This window comes from Morus notabilis, unplaced genomic scaffold, assembly GCF_000414095.1.
Source record: "Morus notabilis unplaced genomic scaffold, ASM41409v2 Scaffold1103, whole genome shotgun sequence".
NCBI lineage: Eukaryota > Viridiplantae > Streptophyta > Magnoliopsida > Rosales > Moraceae > Morus > Morus notabilis.
This window is the reverse complement of record NW_010366098.1, coordinates 110400-128557: the sequence shown is the minus strand read 5'-3', so window position 1 is coordinate 128557 and position 18158 is coordinate 110400. Positions and strand designations below refer to the sequence as shown.

Sequence of the window (18158 nt, the reverse complement as noted above, 5' to 3'; positions counted from 1 at the left end):
TTTCTTGCCTTTGACACTCTGATGCCTTGTACCCCAACCCTTCACTCATGTGGACCCATGTTGTCATTTTGAGATTGCCAATTTGATTGCGGATGACTCTGACTTTTTTGTCTGCCTCCAAAATTTCTCTGTCATGATTTTCAATTTTCATTTCCTGGCAGATGTGCATTCATATTTACTGGAGTTTTATTGGGTAGTGCAATGAATTCATTGGGCTTTTAAAATGAAGATAATTTGAAATAAATCAATAATGGACACCATGCCAATATTCTTAGGTCGACTCGTATTATTGTTAACCTAACGTATACATAACTAGTGGCTCTTGAAGTAGCAGTCATCCTTTTAATTCATATTATTAATGAATCTTTGGATAGTTGCATTGTTTCATAATTACAGAAAACAGTAATATTTTTCTCCTTCATAGAAAAATAATAATAAAAAAAACATTTGGTTCATTGGTTGTCTTTTTAAGGACTTAACAGGTATCTTAAATAACCTAAAAAAAGGGTATCTTAAACAGATAAATAGTAAACTGGCAGTGTTTTTATTTGACTATATATCTCATAAATCCTAAGTCTCTGTCAGTAGATCATCATTCTCTTGGAAAAAGACAACCTAAAACGCGTTCCTTTTTAAAAAAAAAAAAATAATAATAATAATGAATATGTCAACCTCCCAATAGCCAAATAGCCCATATTAATATTCATTAATCTATTTTTTTTTTAAATTCTTATTCAAGTTTAGTCCAGTCTGATATAATCGTGAAAGTCAGGACATATAGACTGATATTGAATATAAAAAACATATATACGGACATAATTCATTTTTTTTTTCTTATATCTTTTTGCTGCTACGGGCAGATATAAATCTTAATTGCTATGGTTCTGCATGCATGCATGTCTTGAAAATAATATTACATAGCATTTAGTGGTGCCCCAATATCCATCTCAATCTTACCAAACTTAGTTAATATCTCAATTTTTCCTTCTGTACTCTGCGACACTAGAATGGGCCCCAAATGTTCCCCATCAGCTAGTTGCTGCCAGATAAAGCGAACTTTCTAGTTCTTCCAAGCAAAATTATCACCCTTTTCGATCACAAATTAATTAAATCCAATATTACCGTCATTTTCCCTCTCTCTTTGACTGCATGCAAAAAAAAAAAAAAAAAAAAATGCTTCTTTTTGTATTATTAATATATAAATATAACATAACTTGGCTAGCTACTCATGCATGTGTCGTTAAAATAAACCATGCATGCCTGAAAATATAAGTCACTTTTTATAACTTGAACTGAATAAGTAAAAAAAAAAAAACAAAAAAGACTAAAATCATTTTAAAGTGTCATTATGACTAATTAGCAGCCGCAAATACACGTACAAAAACACAATCCCTTTTGTTGTGGAAGTGTCGAACAAAGCAGGAACAGACAAACATAAATTCATTATATATGTACACACTTTGTGGAATATATATGGGTTTCTTAAACTCTAGCTAATTTCATTATAAATACTCTCTTTTTTTTTTTAGCTTTTGTCGTTAGTGATTTCTTCTTTTCGGCTGATGAAAGAGAGAAACTTGAGTCTCCTGGTGTCCATGTTCATGCACTCAAGAAACCATTTTAATTAGCCACCTGATTTAAAGGGATCATATCGATCTGTAATTAATTGATTTCTGTCTTTGTTTTTTCTTCGTCACTATCCACTTCACTAATTAGATTAATTAGTCAAATATAATCATGTGGGATTAATGCCAATTTATTTATTCTTGTTATTTTTTATTTTGTTGTCTCTTCACTTAATAGTTTTTGCAGAAATCATCTAGCTAGCACTATAACGCGTTGTTGACTGGTTGCGAATAAGAACGGAAAAAAGAATATGTGTTAAATACTTGTGACTTTAACTCATGACAATGGAGAGAAACTCAGGCAAAATAACAGTAATAATTGGCTTTTGCTATAAAAAGTATAAAGTTTGTGGAATTTGTGGCATCAATAAATTAGTCACCTACCATTATATATATATGCTAGTTTAGGTCAGCAACTATGTGATTGAAAAGATAGGGTTTTATGCATGCAAATTCCGAATAATCTAACATCATCACAGAAAGAAGGAATAACGTCCGTGATGCTCCAAGCCTCCAACTTTTGTTTAGTGGTAAATTTCCAGGCAACTAATGATTTTCTCATAGATTAATGTTAATTACCTAGAAAAAGTGTACTATTTTAAGGGTGAAAACAGTTTCAAACTGTTTGATTTAGAATTTGTTTGATTTGAGAAACTGTCATGACATATGCATATATATCCATTAAATTTCTGGCATATTTGACCAAAAATTTGATAAGTAATTAATTATAAGTTTACATGAACGGGGATGTATAAATTGGTCAATCTGGACCGAGTACTTATACTGTATGTTCCAATATTTACGGCTAGGTGATCCCTAGAGCCAGAGGTTCCCTCATTTGTTGTATTTTATTCAATTTTCTTTAGTTTTTCTTTTACAAATATACTACTTTTTTTTATAAAAAAAAAAAAAAAAACTTGGAAGAAAAATTTAATTTAAAAGCTAGTTTTGTATGATCAACTTAAATCTCTCTACATCAAGAATTATTTGATTTACAAATTCAAACTGGCCTACTTATATATGATTTAATTTTTTTTTTGGTTTCGCTTAAATATATATAATTTTAAGCTCATTCAAACTGATGAAACCGACCATAACACCCCTTCTACATATATAGTTACATATAAGTTAATTCTTTGGGTTGGGATTAACATTATTCAAACAACAAAATTCTATGCTCAATTGGTTTTCTTTACACATGAGCTCAAAGTCAATCGGCAGTTTATTTTATTTTTTAAAAGGCCAAACGGCAGAAAAAAGAAAAGAATATTTATTATTGGATATGGTGGTCCAATAAAGCAACCGAACAAGTTATGGAATGGGGATATATAAGTAAGGGACAAGTGCGTGCTTCTTAACCATATATGGACAAGTTGTGTCCTGTGGGTATATCTTCTTTGGCATGTTTATAAGAGGCCATTACCCTTCGAGAAAGGACATGACCGTCCTTTACCAAAATCACGATCAATTAACCAAAAAAAAAAAAAAAGAGTACATCAACTTCATGATCACGTTTTCACGTGACCGTATAAAGATCTTCCACCGTACGTATGTATTGAAGAAAAATAAAATTTATATATACTATTTACTAATTGGATGTATACCTATAAATTTTAGTGGCTAACAATAAAAATGGACTGGATTGATGATAAAAATAATAATAAGGATTATTCTCACCGGTGTTTTTTAAAGTTTGGGGTGATTTTCAATTTGTTCTTTAAATTTAAAAAACTCACTTTTTTCTTTGAAACTTTGAATTGTTCTCGCTTAATATTTTTTTTTTTTTTGTAATTCCTGTTAAAATCAGACAAAAAAAGAATGGGTTAAGTATGGTCATGTGGTTTTTATATGTTTCTTTTTAACAAAAATTCAAACAGAAAAATTACGTGATTGCGTTATTCTCTTTTTTCAATATGTTTTTAATAGGAATTGCTACAGAAGAATTAAGTGGAAAATATTCAAAGTTTGTAGAGCAAAATGAGAGTTTTTAAAGTTCAAGAGGCAAACTGAGAATGACCTTAAAGTTCATGGGGCATCAGTAACAATAATCCTAGTAATAATAAGACCATATATTGAATGGGAGTTTCTCTGGTAGGCTGTTCTACTGACATGACCAGTTTTTTAACCGTTAGATTTGGTTAAAATCAAATCAGATTAAAAAAATATCTAGAACAAACAAATCTGATGCATATTTGATGGCTAAAAAAAAATGAAAGTACCAGTAGATTCATTTTTCTGATCCTATTAGAGAAACTCTTGTATTGAATAAGAACATTAACTACTATCCAAACCATGCAATATTGTATTAATTTCTATATATTTATTTTTCATTATTCTGACATTTTTTTTTATATATTAAAGGACTATACAAAAGGATACTTAGTACTCTAAAAATCTATACAATAAACAACTATGGTGAACGAAACAAGTTGAAATTTTCTACTCATTTTAGAATTATAAAACGTTGTAATTCATTCCCTTCTGTATTTCTGCTTCTTTAACGTAAGAAACAAGAACACGTTTGTTTAGCTAGATAGAATATTTGTTCTTGGATGCATATGCCTAATTTAACTATTAGTAGAAGAATTTATAATGCGTGCATATATGTATAAGTATATATATATATATAGGTGCATTCTCGATCGAAACAAATGTATCTATTTCGATATTGCTGGAAAGCTATACGTGGATTAGTGTCACACCAGGCACTTTTGCAGCAATAATATAACGATTATTTCGGGAAAAAGATCTAACACGATAAGATAGTGGTGAGATTTATTGATAACTGAAAAGTGAAAACAAAATATATTTGCAGAGGTTTTGGTATTGGCGCTTCTTGCGAAAACGTTACTCAAGTTGGCGGTTGGTCACTTTTGACCCCATGAAAGTTTGGGTTTTGTTACTCTTTTTTTTTCCACCTAGAATCTAATATTTTTTGTTACTTTGCTGGAAATGCAAGCGAAAGGCAAAGGAAAGACCCCCTTTTTTTTATGAATGCAACATCCTCATGCCATCTTATTACTTTAGTTAATTACCTAATTTGAAAACCACAATGTTCTTCATTATGATGAGGTGTGTCTATATATATATATAGATATATATATATATATGATCAATTTCAAAACTTCTCTCTTTTGTAACACTTTATCCTTTAAATTTTAAAAAGTAACATTCATTTTCTCTAAACTTTATTCCGTTAATAATTTTTTCCCTTCTGTTATAATGAGTTACAGAAATTACACGTGTCACTTATTTAGTGAGAATTAAAAGTGTAATTACGCTTATACCCTATGAAAATATAAAAATAAAAAAAATAAAGAAAATCCTCTCTCCCTCTCTCTCTCTTGTCTATCTCTCTCTAACTTTATTTCTTTCTAATTTTCATTTTTTTTCAATTTCTAATTTCTATGGTATATGTGTGAGTCTCTTTCTCTCTCTAAGCCCATTGGATAACGCGAGACTCCTTCTTCTTCTTCTCCTTCTCTTGTTCTCTCGTAAAATTATAGGGCAAACTTTGAGTCACATTTTTCTTCTCCACCTCGCAATACTTTTGTTATAATCTTCATAAGTTAGGGATTCCTTTATCCAATTCCTCTTGTTTTACCCCTTTTTTCTTATTTGATATTTCTGAGTTTTAATTTTTGAGCCATTTCTCTTTCTTTGTGGTTGTTATTTTCACTTATTATATGCAATTGGCTTTTTAATATTTGTATTTTAGATTTTCTTTTGCTCTATTGTTCTTCATTGGTAGATTAATTTCATTGTTGGTTTCAAAACAGTTTTAATTTTGTGAAAGTGGCTTGATAGTGGAGAAAATTTTTGTGCAAGAGATCTGGTTTCAGAATTAGTCCAGAATTACCCTCCTCAGATAGGTCATGTGCTTGACACGTGACAAATTCAATCACTCATTGTAACAGAAGGGAAAAAATGTTAATAGAACAATGTTAAGAGGGGACGGATGTTACTTTTTAAAATTTAAAAGACAACGTGTTATAAGGGTCATAGTTCAGGAAGAATTTTTAAAATTAATTCATATATATATATATATATATATATATATGCACGCGCCGAATATATATAAGCAGATAGAACAATCGCTGAAAATTGAAATTAAAAAAAAAATCCTGAAATTGGAAAAGCGAGATAAAAAGGAGAATTTGTTAGTGTCATTGATATGTGGAATCCACCTGATTAAATTAATTAACAGTAAAGACCTATTATTGTGTCCGAGCCTCATGTAAAGTTTTTTTTTTTTTTTTTTGAAATATTGAAAAAGACAAAAAAATTTATACGATTATCATTGCAACCAAATGAAATTATATGCATGCATCAATTAGTGCACATTGAAAATGTGAACTGCCCATAGAGTTTAAATTTTAAGGTGGTGGTTCATAAAACCATTGATTAAAAGGGTCATGCAGAGAAACATGGTGTAGTGATGATTATGATTAAATGGTTTACATTACGAGCTGGTGGTTGAAAGGAGAGTTTTTATGAAATAGTCAATAATGGAGGCGCCATGGTTTGTGAAGAATACTTAATATTTATTATATTCAAAGCAAAGCATGCATGTTAGCTGTTTCTGCAGATCATATTGTGAGATTTTCTTGTCTGTTTTGTGCTTTGCGGAAAATAAAGTACTTCTGTTTAGGACTATGTGTCGTTGTGTGGTAATTGTCGAAATTTTGGTGCTTACATTTAAGGACACTTCACCATATAGACTTTGAATCAATTACTTTCACTTTGTCATCACGGAAGAAGCATTTTGTATATGTTTAATACACCCCGACATATAGCTGCGCACGATCACCGACCATGTCTCTCGTGTCTGTTTAATAAAGAAAATACATTTTTTTTTCGTTACTAACAATAAAGAAATACATGATATACTTAAACGAGTTATTCAACTCCTATATACTTTTATTTATAATGTCACATGATACGTTATTTAATATATATGATGTCAGTTAAAATATTATATTACATCAATTAAAAAAATCATGTCAATTAAAATATTATAATTGATCATGTGTCATTATATTAATAGAGAACACAAAAGGGGCCTATTTGCCCACTTCACCATTTACAAGTGCATGAGGATTGATTTACTGATTAATTACTAATAAAGTTTTCTTGTAACGATCAACACATCCATTTAATATGATATTGTCCGCTTTAGGTTTGAGTCCATACGGTTTTGTTTTTGAGCTTCACCCTAATAGGTAAAAGGCCACATACTATTAGGAGGTGGTGTTCTTCCTTATAAACCACACTTATATTATTCCACAACTGATGTTGGACTGCACAACTTACCATTTTTTAGACCTCTTACCTTAAACGATTAATGACTGTCACATTCTCGATCTTATATATCAACAGTTTTATAATGAATTCTATTTTTATGAAAGTCTCCTTTTATGTGTCCCTCTAATAATATCATGATTGCTTACTTAGTATGCCATAGCAAGTTAAATATTATACAACATCAATTAAAAAGTTTCATCAAAGAAAAGGTACTCTACTATTAGGTATTACTTAGAAACTATTACCAAGTAATCAATCACCAATGAAACTTCGAAGTATGAAATTAACTAGCTAGTACTCTATCTGGATAAGAGTGTGTGTATATGTCTCATTCCCATTTTTTTGTTGTGAATTAATTAAGCTAACCGGTAAATGTAAAATATATATATATATATGTGTGTGTGTGTGTGTCATGTGTAACTAGATCAATCTACCACGTTATAATAGTTCTTATACACAAACACGCACGATCGCATGCTCAGTACTCGGACCACTGATGATGACCCATATTAAAGAGATCTTGCTGTCTATCATTGTGTAAGCAAGTACTTAATAATATTAGAATGACTTGTGTTAAATCAGAATACATATATATGGAATTTAATATTGCAACTATAATATATATATATATGGGGTATCCAGTTCCACTTTTGGTAGCACTATAGCTAAACGGATTTGCCATGTCTAGTAGAAGAAAAAAAACAAAAACAAAGTTTGCCATGCAAGTTAATATTGCAGAGAAATTTTGGCCCCACTACTAGTTTAAAGAATATTTTCTTTATCTTCGACCTAATGATTTTTTTTTTCTGATCACACTTTTGTTTTATTGCTTTCTGGACGGATCACACTCCAATCAGTTAGTTATGTCGTGTACCTATCAATAACGTATGTTCAATGTATATGAATTATAGTGATCAATTATTTAATATTACGGTGATTAATTGGTGCATGACCCACCACATTGTCGAATAAGATCTTTTAAATAAAAAATTATGTGTCTGCATGCTCCTGTTTGTATATATCATTACATTGCAAGAAAAAAGTTAAATGAAAATATTGAATTACAATGCTTCATATCCTTCAAAGAAAAAAAAAAAAGAAGGAAATAGCTCGATGACAATCAGCTGGAAAAAAATTAATAATATTCATCTAACACTATTATCCTCTAGAAAATAAATCATAAAATAACACTTTACAATAAAGTAAATAAAATGATACAGTTTAGTTATAGATGTACAATAAAAAAAAGTTGTCTGAACCATTTAGGCCTCGTTCATTTCACCGATTCGAGTTTTCAGTTTTAGGTTTCTACAGTAAAAAGCTCTCAGAAAATGTCACATCTAACTTTTTCTGCTACAGTGAAAAGCTCTTAAAAAATATCACATCTCAGCTCGAATTGAAAACTCGAATCCACGAAGTGAACGAGGCTTATTATCATATAATCAAGTCCTACAACTTCAAAATAAACTCAAACAAAAAAGATTCTAATTGATCAATCCACATCAATACACATATTCTCCACCACAATTTAGACAATATACTTGCTGGAATAATTGAATTAATTTCGTTAGTTATATTATATATTGGGAGAAAAAGGTAAAACTATGTATTATGAAAGTAATTATCTAGCAACTATAGCCAAGAAAAATAATAGCAATAAATAAATAAATAAATAATGTAGCAACTAAATGTTAACTATGATCTTTTGGCTTATCCCTCTTGCAGATTGGAAGGAATTATCATAGCTATCGAATTAGCAATTGAAAGGAATTGTAAAATCTTTGTGGTTCCAATTGATGTGATTCTACTGATGTCGTTGAACGACCTAATAAGATGATCCTAAGTCATGAAAATTTAGAGCTAGATGGAAAGAAGTTTTAAGGTACGTTTGTTTCACACGTTTTTATCTATGATTCTGATTCTGCTACAATACTTTTCTTTCGCAAAAAATTTGAATAAAAGAAGTTCCCACCAATAAATTTCTCTCACAAAATTTAAATTAAGAATCAGAATCACTGATTAAACTCGTGAACCAAACATATCATAAGAATTGTATCTAATCATCGCCGATATCATGTCTTCAAAGTGGAAGATAAAAGTTGGCATCACTTTGGGCATACTAGAACTGAAGTTTTGCAGACCTGCTCCTGTTATTCAGATAGAGATGGTCGACCATTTTATCTTTTGATCAAGAAGTGCAATTTGAACTTTGTCGTCGGATGAGGCGGTTTCTCATTTTCCCTGTGTTGCTTGTTTAGTTCTTTGGCATTTTTCTTGTATATGAACTTTTTATTTCCCTCTAACTTCTTATGTTTTCAATAATATTGGGTGGAAAATCTGCAATTGAACGATATTTCTTTCAGTTGCTAACAAGATTGGTAACAATAATTAAATAAGAAAATAAAAGGAAGAAGACAATTAGATAAAGAGATTTAACGTAGTTTGACAATATACGTACACTCAAGAATTAGGAAAAGAAGGACTATAAATGGGGCTCTATATAAATAGAAATAAGAATTAATCTTATAAATGCTCTCTGAATTTTATACTTTATTTCAACGTACTCCCTGAATTTTGAAAATGGTTCATTTTACTATCTAAATTATGTACCCTAGTCCCTAGTTTAAAATATTTCCTGCATTTATGAAACAAACAAAATGATGATGTAACACTACTTATATTTTTATAAATGTCTAATGAACTATTGATTTAAATTTAACTTGCCCCCTAAATTACTTTTTGTCAACTAACATTAGTTCATAAGGTGTTTTGAACCATTTTTTGCATTTTAGAGGATGAAATGAACCCTTTTCAAAATTCAGGAGCATATAAAATATAGTACAAAGTTCAGGTGGCATTTATAAAATTAATTTTAGAAATTACAAGATTATAATCAAGTAAGCAAGTAAAGTTATCCATGTCTAAAATCAAAAGATTTTTTAAAAAGAAACTAAATACAAATAAAATCAAAATTACTGATAAAGGTAACTATGTCAACTTTTTCTAATATGCCCCCTAAGATGGAACGATCGCATATCAGATTTTAATCTTGTCAGAACTTTTTATTTCTCTTTTTTTATTTATGAGAAAATGAAGACATAGGAGTTAATTGTGCATAAATGATAATCGTTGAGAGCGCAAGTATGACAATTGTTGCGCATAAATGATAATCGTTGCGCATAGAGTATTAAGCTTTGTTATATTACCAAACAATAGTTAAATAAGAAGACAAAAAGAAGGAGCAAAGATAAAAGAGATTTAACATGGTTTAGTAATATGGCTATTAGAAAAACGAGAGAGGGAATTTAATGGTACAAAGTACTGTGAATGAGGCTCTACGTGAATAGAAATTTCATATGCATGACCAGATATGTTAACTAAAACTAAAATTAAAAGATTTCTTAAAAAGAAAATAGTCAAATAAAGTCAAAATTACTATAAAAGTAATTATATTAACTTTCTCTAATAATTGAGATGATGTAGTTTTTTTTTTTTTTTTTATTTCAGTTATTTTTCCTCTCTGTTCACATTAAAAGAAATGATGCAAGACGCTTGCAATGATGGGAAAGAAAAAAAAAACCCCCGGAAAGACCGGAAGAAGAGAAGAGAAAAATGATGTAAGAAGCTTCGTGCGCACAAACAAGTTATTATTTTTTATTTTTATTAATGGGCGCAAACAAGTTGATATTGATAAGAAGTGGCTTTACTCTAAATGATAATTATCATTTGGTGCGAATATTTCTAATTTTTTATGTGAACTGAGCAACGCAATTTTTTATACTGAATTGCTTTAGAGGGAGAGAGAGTGTGTGTGTTTTATTCCTTATCTTTTGTTTCTTGTTTCTTCTTCTTCTTTTTAAAAAAGAGAAACATGTGGTTTTTTTTATTTATTTAATTTTGGTGAATGAGGAAAACATATGATTGAAGCTTTGTGACTTCAAAAACAATGCAAAAATCACTTCAAAAAGAAGAAAAAAAAAAAAACAAGGCAAAAATATCACTGGCAAACTTCCAGGATAAAAGTAGGGGTTTTTATGTGAGTAAATTGCCCTAATTTTATAGTCAGTTTATTTGTTGCACCCCAAATCCTAAATTTTATATTTTTTTGACAATGCAATCTAATTAATAACGAAAATCGATTAATGAATGATTAGGATTCAAAATGCAAAAAATTTATAAAAGTCCAAAATTTGTGTTTGCATTTGTGTAAAATCTCGAGCAATTTCTATCCATCAAATGACGATCATTAGTTATAGGATCACAATTGTAACATAGTTTGAAATTCTCGTTTAATTCGTTGATTCGAGTTTTTAATTCGAGTTGAGATGTGACTTTATGTGATAGCTTTTTACTGTAGCAAAAAAAAAAAAAATTAGATGTGACTGTTTCTGAGAGCTTTTTACTGTAACAAAACTCAAATTTTAAAAACGAATCGGTAAAATGAACGGGCCTTAAACTCCTAGTTATTAACATTAAAAGCTCAGGTTTAAGATGTCAAACACCAAAATTTAGGATGCAACAATGCAATTAGCTCATATGTATCTAGGTTCGCAATACCTTGGATATTTGGGTCTTTATTTTGAGAATTTGAGAATAACTGGGTCCCCAATTCCCATTTTCTAGTTATCCAACCCCCCGTTTTGAAAATCTAGACAATTGAGTCATCAAACTCCCATTTGCTTGACAAGCGGGTGCGGGTCCCATTTCTAAAATTAGACAACTGGAGGGGGGGAAAAAAAAGTGTTGCAATTACCACTCTTCAACTCCCTAGCTTATTCTTTACCATCTTGATTCAACGAAAGGATCAAATGCTCACCCTTTACACCACTTATCTATTGATGAACCACACTACAGTGAACTAAAACGATTCCAATACCTTTTTTTTTTTTTTTTTTTTTTTTCACCAATTCAAGACGTCCAAGTTAAAAATAAAAAGATAAACAAAAACAAAAGAGGAAAAAGGTAAGCTGTAAATTCTCTCCTCTCCAACTTTTGTTGCTATCTACTTTTGAAAGTGGGTTCCTTAAACCTTGTGTTTTGAATAACACTAAGCTTAAATTTCGTTAATTAAGCATCTTTTGTACATTAAACTATATGTTAACTCTCATCTTAAATAGTCATTTTAAACAGTATTATTCTACATAGTACGAGGGCAACTTTCAAAATAATAAATACAAAAATGAATGATCATAGAAGTAAGAATCAATATGGGTATTCCATTTCTTTTTGTTGGAGAGCTCTAACTGCTTTTTTATACTATTGAAAAATTTTTCTCTTTTAATCATTACATTAGTTTTTCAACTATGCATCTAAATTAAAAATTTATAACGCGTGTCACATAATTATTCCTACTCATAGATCAAAGTATTAAAAAATTAATTCAATTGCTAAATTAGCAATTCCGTTCAGTAGGATAAAATAACACTTTCAAAAAAAAATAAAAGTTTCATTCTTTTCTTTCTTTTTCAAAAAACTTCTCGCGGCAAATCTGGTTAGTAACACTAGAGATTTGCCAAGTCTCTATCAAAAACTAGGCAGTCTAGGACCACGCTTAAACTCAAGTACTTGGAATATTAGTTTATCGCATTATTTTAAGTACAAACATATAGAATCCGTTTAATTCGTTAATTTAAATTTTTAACTCAATAACTTTATATGAAAATTTTTTACTGTAATAAAGTTAAATGAAATTATTTTTGAGAATTTTTTACTGTAATAAAATTCAAATTGTAAACTCGAATAAACAGACCATATATTATAACTTTTGTGGTGATTAGGGAACATTTGGAGAAATACGACAAGGTGGTCATTGAGGAGCCCAAGTTTGTGCACGAGTGTTGTTGCTTCGGTGTAGAACAGCTTAAACTCCAATCATGGAACTTCCTATTTCTAAAATCCAAATTCGAAAACTAAAAATTAAAAACAAAGTTCCTTCTGTAGCATCTGAGTAATGCACTTTTCCTGAACATTAAATTGAATTAAAATCACGTTAAAATTTTAAAATATAATATGAATTTATTTATTAAAAACAGACATAATTTATTTTTTCAAATCAAATAGAAATCTCAACAACAACAACACAAAAAAAAAAAAGTAAAAATCTCAACCGAAAATAGAGAGGGGCATGGAAAGATGGGACGGGGGTCCTCAGGGGGTGTTGCGTTTATCTTTTGCCTTTCAATAATTGTGTTTTCTTTTTTTCCCATCAAAGAAAGGATAGGGAAGCAGAGAAAGAGACAAACCAAAAGTACAGATTAGATCAGAGATAGAAAGCAATATGGAGTATGGAGAGAGATCTCCAAAACACCCACCTAAAAAAAAAAAAGGAGAAATTCAGTGGGGCTTCTAATCTTATAGAGTTTCCGGATCATATTTTTAAATAAAGCCAAGTTGCTCCCATAACTCAAAAAAAAAAAACAAAAAAAAAAACAAATCTCTCTCTCTCTCTCCTCTTGAAGCACTGAAAAGAACCTCATCACACATTCACACCGGCAAAGCACACACTTTATCCAAATAAAGAAACAAAGCTAAGCTGTGTAAAATAACAGATATGGATAAAGATGAGAGAGAGAGAGAGAGAGCAAAAGCATAATCAATGAGGCATTATCTTGAACCAGTGGTAATGCTGCTAAAACTGTCACCACAGCCAACAGCAGAAAAAAGAAAGACTTCTTACAGTGACTCGTAAATGTAATCATGAATAATAATATTTATCCCAAACTCTAAAGCCAATCCCCAAAAACCCAACCGACCCAATTACTCCTCTCCCCCTAAACAAAACCCAACCACAAGTTTTGTCTTCTGATTTTGACGTGCCATTCAACCAGCCATTAAAATATTATATATATTATACTATATTATATATATTATGTGTATATGACTCTCGATGTATCATGTATATGATTGAAGAAGAGCTATACATCTCTTTTATGCTTTCACAAATCACACGCAAACAAAAAACAACAATGTATACATATATAGTTTTGAGTTACTAGTACTTGAAGCCCAAAAAAGGAAGAAAAAGGAAATAGTTAGTACTAGGCTACTAGCAATTTATTCACCAATGCTCCACCAATATATAGATATAATCACATCACTAAAGAACAACCCCCCCCAAAAAAAAAAAAAAAAACAACCCAAAAAAAAAAAAAAAAAAAAAAAAAAAAAAAAAAAAAAAAAACCCCACTTAAGTGTACTTCCGAACTCCCTGGGCATTTAATTAATTAATAATCATTTTTCCTCAAATCTAACACTAACACTATATTAATACGTCGACACCCAAAAAAAAAAACTGAACAAAAAGAAATTAAAACATGCCAAAAAAGGAAACCATAAAAGCTTCTCCAAATTCACAGTAAATAAACATAATTCACGAAAATTAATTAAAAAAAGAAAAGAAAGTCAGACTAATTCCATGACGACCATGACACGATCAATCAGTAAGGCGGCGGATGCTGCGGTTGCCTCGCCGTGGGAGCCCAAATCACGTCGGACGGCAACTGACAGCTGTACATCGACATCCCACACGAGTCCGCCGGCGCGTGGCCTCCGCTGTCCCCGCCGCCTCCAGATCCCGGCGGCGACTGTCCCTCTCCAGACGCTGCCGTCGCCGCCGAGTTCCTCCCCTCGTCCTCCGCAGCAGGAAGCCGGTGGTAGGACGGGTTGTTGAACGAAGCCGCGACTACGTAGACGGTGCCGGCGGCGAGGAGGGCGCCGGCCACGAGGCCGCCAACGATCTGGCCCTGGGGGCCGGCCAGGGAGATTGTGAAGGCGCCGTTGGGGAGGGCAGAGGAACCGTGAGGCGCCGACTGAGGGAGGAAAGTGGCGGTGACGGAGAGAATGTCGAAGCGGCCGTGGAAGGTGACGGTGGCGCCCGGGGTGGTGGAAGGCTGGCGGAGGGTGACGTTGGCGACGGTACCGGAGCCGGTGAGGACGCAGAGGCCCATGTTCTTTCTCCGGCAGAACGTGGCGATGGCGTCGACGACGTCGTTTCCGCCGGGGACTTCGAGGATGTATGGGCTCATGGCGGGCTCGGTGTCGCGGGTGATGATGACGGGGGGCTTGGGCCTGTTCTTGGAGCCCGGGGGGCGACCCCTTGGCCGCCGGACGACCTCGATGGTGGCGCCGTCTCCTGGGGCGGGGTGTGGGCTGGGATCGGAGGAGGTGGGCTTCTGGGCCGTGGCGGAGTCGTCAGCCTCCTCGGAGGTTTGGCATTCGGTGCGGGAGATCACTTGGAAAGGATTGGCAAAAGGGTGAAGTTGTTGGTGGTGGTGGTGGTGTTGAAGCTTAGAGAACATATTGTTGCGAGTTTCATTCTTTGGTTCTAGATATTCTCCTTTCATGGTTTTGTTTATCTCTTTTTCTTTTAAATAATATATATATATATATAATATATATATTGTTTTGGTATGTATCTAAGGTGTTGTGTGATTGGTGGGTGATGGGTAGGATTTGGGATTGGTGTTATGGGGAATGAATGAATAAAAAATGGGGAACAGAACAAGTTGCTAAAGCAGAAGGGGAAGGAAGGATGGGGTTAAGATTTGGAGAAAGAGAAAAGAGGGATGAGAAGGAAAGAGATTTTTGAAAGAGGGAAGGGGTGATATTAAAGATTTTCTTTATATTTAATGGGATGAAGCCGTTTTAAAGAGACTAGTGAGAGAGAGAGAGAGAGAGAGAGAGAGAGAGAGGTGGTGGTGGGTGAGCTTGGAAACCAAGTAAAGACTAATGGCGCCGCTGAGGTAAAGTAGGGTCCACACATCACACATGAGAGAGAGAGAGAGAGAGAGAGAGAGGATGTGGATGAAGAATTGGGTAGCTCAAGCTTACACCGCCTTTGTCTTTAGGGGGGGGGTTCCTTAATTAAAATTTTTGAGCAAGAGAAAATGATGTTTTGTTTTAGAGGGCCTTCTCCGACCGAGTGGATTTGATAATGACTGGTTGATTTTCTTGCTTTGGGTCATGGGGGATTGCCATTTAAATATTTTATCCTCTCTCTCTCTATGATCATCATTCGTAATAATCCTTGATCACTTCTTTGTTCGTTTTTCTCACTTCGGACTTCTCTTTAGGTAAGGACATATCAATTCAGCAACTTGCTCTTTGTTTGAGTGCATAGCTCTAATAAATTCTTCTGATGAAATGGAATTTGTCCAAAATCCCGGCTCACTTACTTTGACGAGAGGGTTTTCCTTCAACTTTCTATACTTTTAAACAATGAGCTAGACCATGACATTTTATTTTTCCTTTTTGCCCTTTTTTTTTTTTTTAAAAAAAAGCCTTGATTAAAGGAGTTTTCAAAGCTTTTAATTGTACTAATCATTTTGCTAAATGCGGGTTTGGGCACCACATTGTTGGATTTTGTCCTAAACCAAAATTGCTAATGTCGATGTTCGTTGGCTTTTTTTCCAATTTGGAAATCAATAAATATAATAAGTATTACTAATTGACTACCACCAAGTGGACCCTAATCATCTAGTTAATATGTGCCGTCTTGTTTAATTGTCAGTTTCATTTATTAAAAAATGGTTTTCTAAAGAAAACTTTACGGCAGGGGGGTCATTTTAAGCATTTTTAATCATTTAATTATATTTTGATCCCTTGATTAATGAATAGACTACTTTACATGAATTATTTAAAATCAGAACGTTAAAATTTAATCGATCAACTAAAAAATTTACTTGGGATAATATAATGTGCGTAAAGTGTGCGTTTAAAAAAAAAAAAAATTTAAATCTCTTTATATTTTAGATGATAAGGAAGTTGGAGGCATGTGGTAATTGCTCCATAAATCCTTTGCTTTTTTGTCATGTCTTAATTCGATATGGTTGGCTAAGTTAACATTAATATTCTTATTTTAATCTCTTGTGATTTCAGCTTTGAAGTAATTGGGAAACCGATTTTACATGTGTGCTCATTTATTGAAGAAAGCTGTATATATCTCAAGTTGCACTATCTAAGCAGCAAAAAGAGAAACAGATTGAAATTATACAAAGAGAGAGGAGGGGGAAAAATCTAAACAAAAAAAAACAAAAAACAAAAAAAGTGAAATAGATTGAAATTATAAAAAAGAGAGAGAAGGGGCAAAAATAAATTAAGAAACATGCTCGTATCCAAGAAGCTAGAACTGTTATTTCTTTATTTTAGCAACATGTTGACAATCTAACTTATACTTAGAGGTACTATTACCAAAGAAAAATGGATGTTATTGATGGACAAAGATTTAGTAGCAGATATTTACCACTAGTTGCAATATTTTTTTGAATAGAAGAGACGAAGAAAATTGTCTCATAATATTGAGCAAAAAAACTAAAAAAACAACTTTCCTTGTTACATAATTATTGTAGGATAAAATTTCGAACCCTAAAATAAACATTGAATAGGGTTCATGTGTCATAAGTGAGAGTATTAAATAATCGATGACAGCTCAACCCTAGCCGCTACGTCGAATGGCTAGTTAAGGGTGTGGCATATATAAGAGGTCGAATGCTCTAAAGAGATGCAGACAACATGAAGTCGACTGCACCAACAATTATAGGCGAAGATGGTTCTAAGAGCGCTTATGAAGTCGAATCTATGCAAGTCGAGATATATGTCAGATTTGCCCCGGGATTTACTACTTGCAATTCAAATATACAAAATTTAAGCAATGAAATCGTCATGATTGACTGTAATTTCCATATTTTGAGAAACTATCCTAAAAGATGACAGAAATATCCCCGAATTAAATAAGAAAATCAGTAGGGATGATGGTCACCGATATAAATAAGGGATTGTAGGTAGAAAAATCCTTAAATCTCATTCAGAATAATTAGAGTGTGTAATTCTTTCTGAGAAGTAGTGAATTATCTCCAGCTCGCACAGTAGATGTAGCACTTGAATAAAAAATGAACCACTATAATTCTTGTATATTCTTACTTTTTAACTACTTTTAACTGTAATTTTGATCATAAAAACTCGTACAAACCGTTATAAAACTTATTATATTTCTATTGACGAATTTTCACCGTCAACAATAATGTTTTATAATCTTATTTTCCTTTTGGCTACTCATAAGTCGGTGATAAAATAGCGATCACAATAGTGACGTATGGCAGCTAAATAACAAGCTTCGTGCCTTTATATTCTTCTTCTTCTTTTTTTTTTTTCCTATTTTTTGAAGTTCAGTATTAGCCAATATTTGTTCTTATAACAATTAATTGTCCAATTTTACTCTTTCATGGAAACTTA

General features: G+C 32.3%; 1 protein-coding gene across 1 annotated transcript; it reads right to left on the bottom strand.

Annotated features, from left to right (window-relative positions):
- Positions 1–14162: 14162 nt before the first annotated feature.
- LOC21391099 (AT-hook motif nuclear-localized protein 28) lies at positions 14163–15599 on the bottom strand. Its single transcript, XM_010109385.2, has one exon. It carries the CDS (start codon positions 15269–15271, stop codon positions 14366–14368), a length of 906 nt encoding a protein of 301 aa, XP_010107687.1. The 5' UTR covers positions 15272–15599; the 3' UTR covers positions 14163–14365.
- Positions 15600–18158: the final 2559 nt, after the last annotated feature.

Excerpts from the sequence above, each read along its gene's own strand:
- LOC21391099 (XM_010109385.2), bottom strand. The coding sequence starts at position 15,271 with ATGAAAGGAGAATATCTAGAACCAAAGAATGAAACTCGCAACAATATG.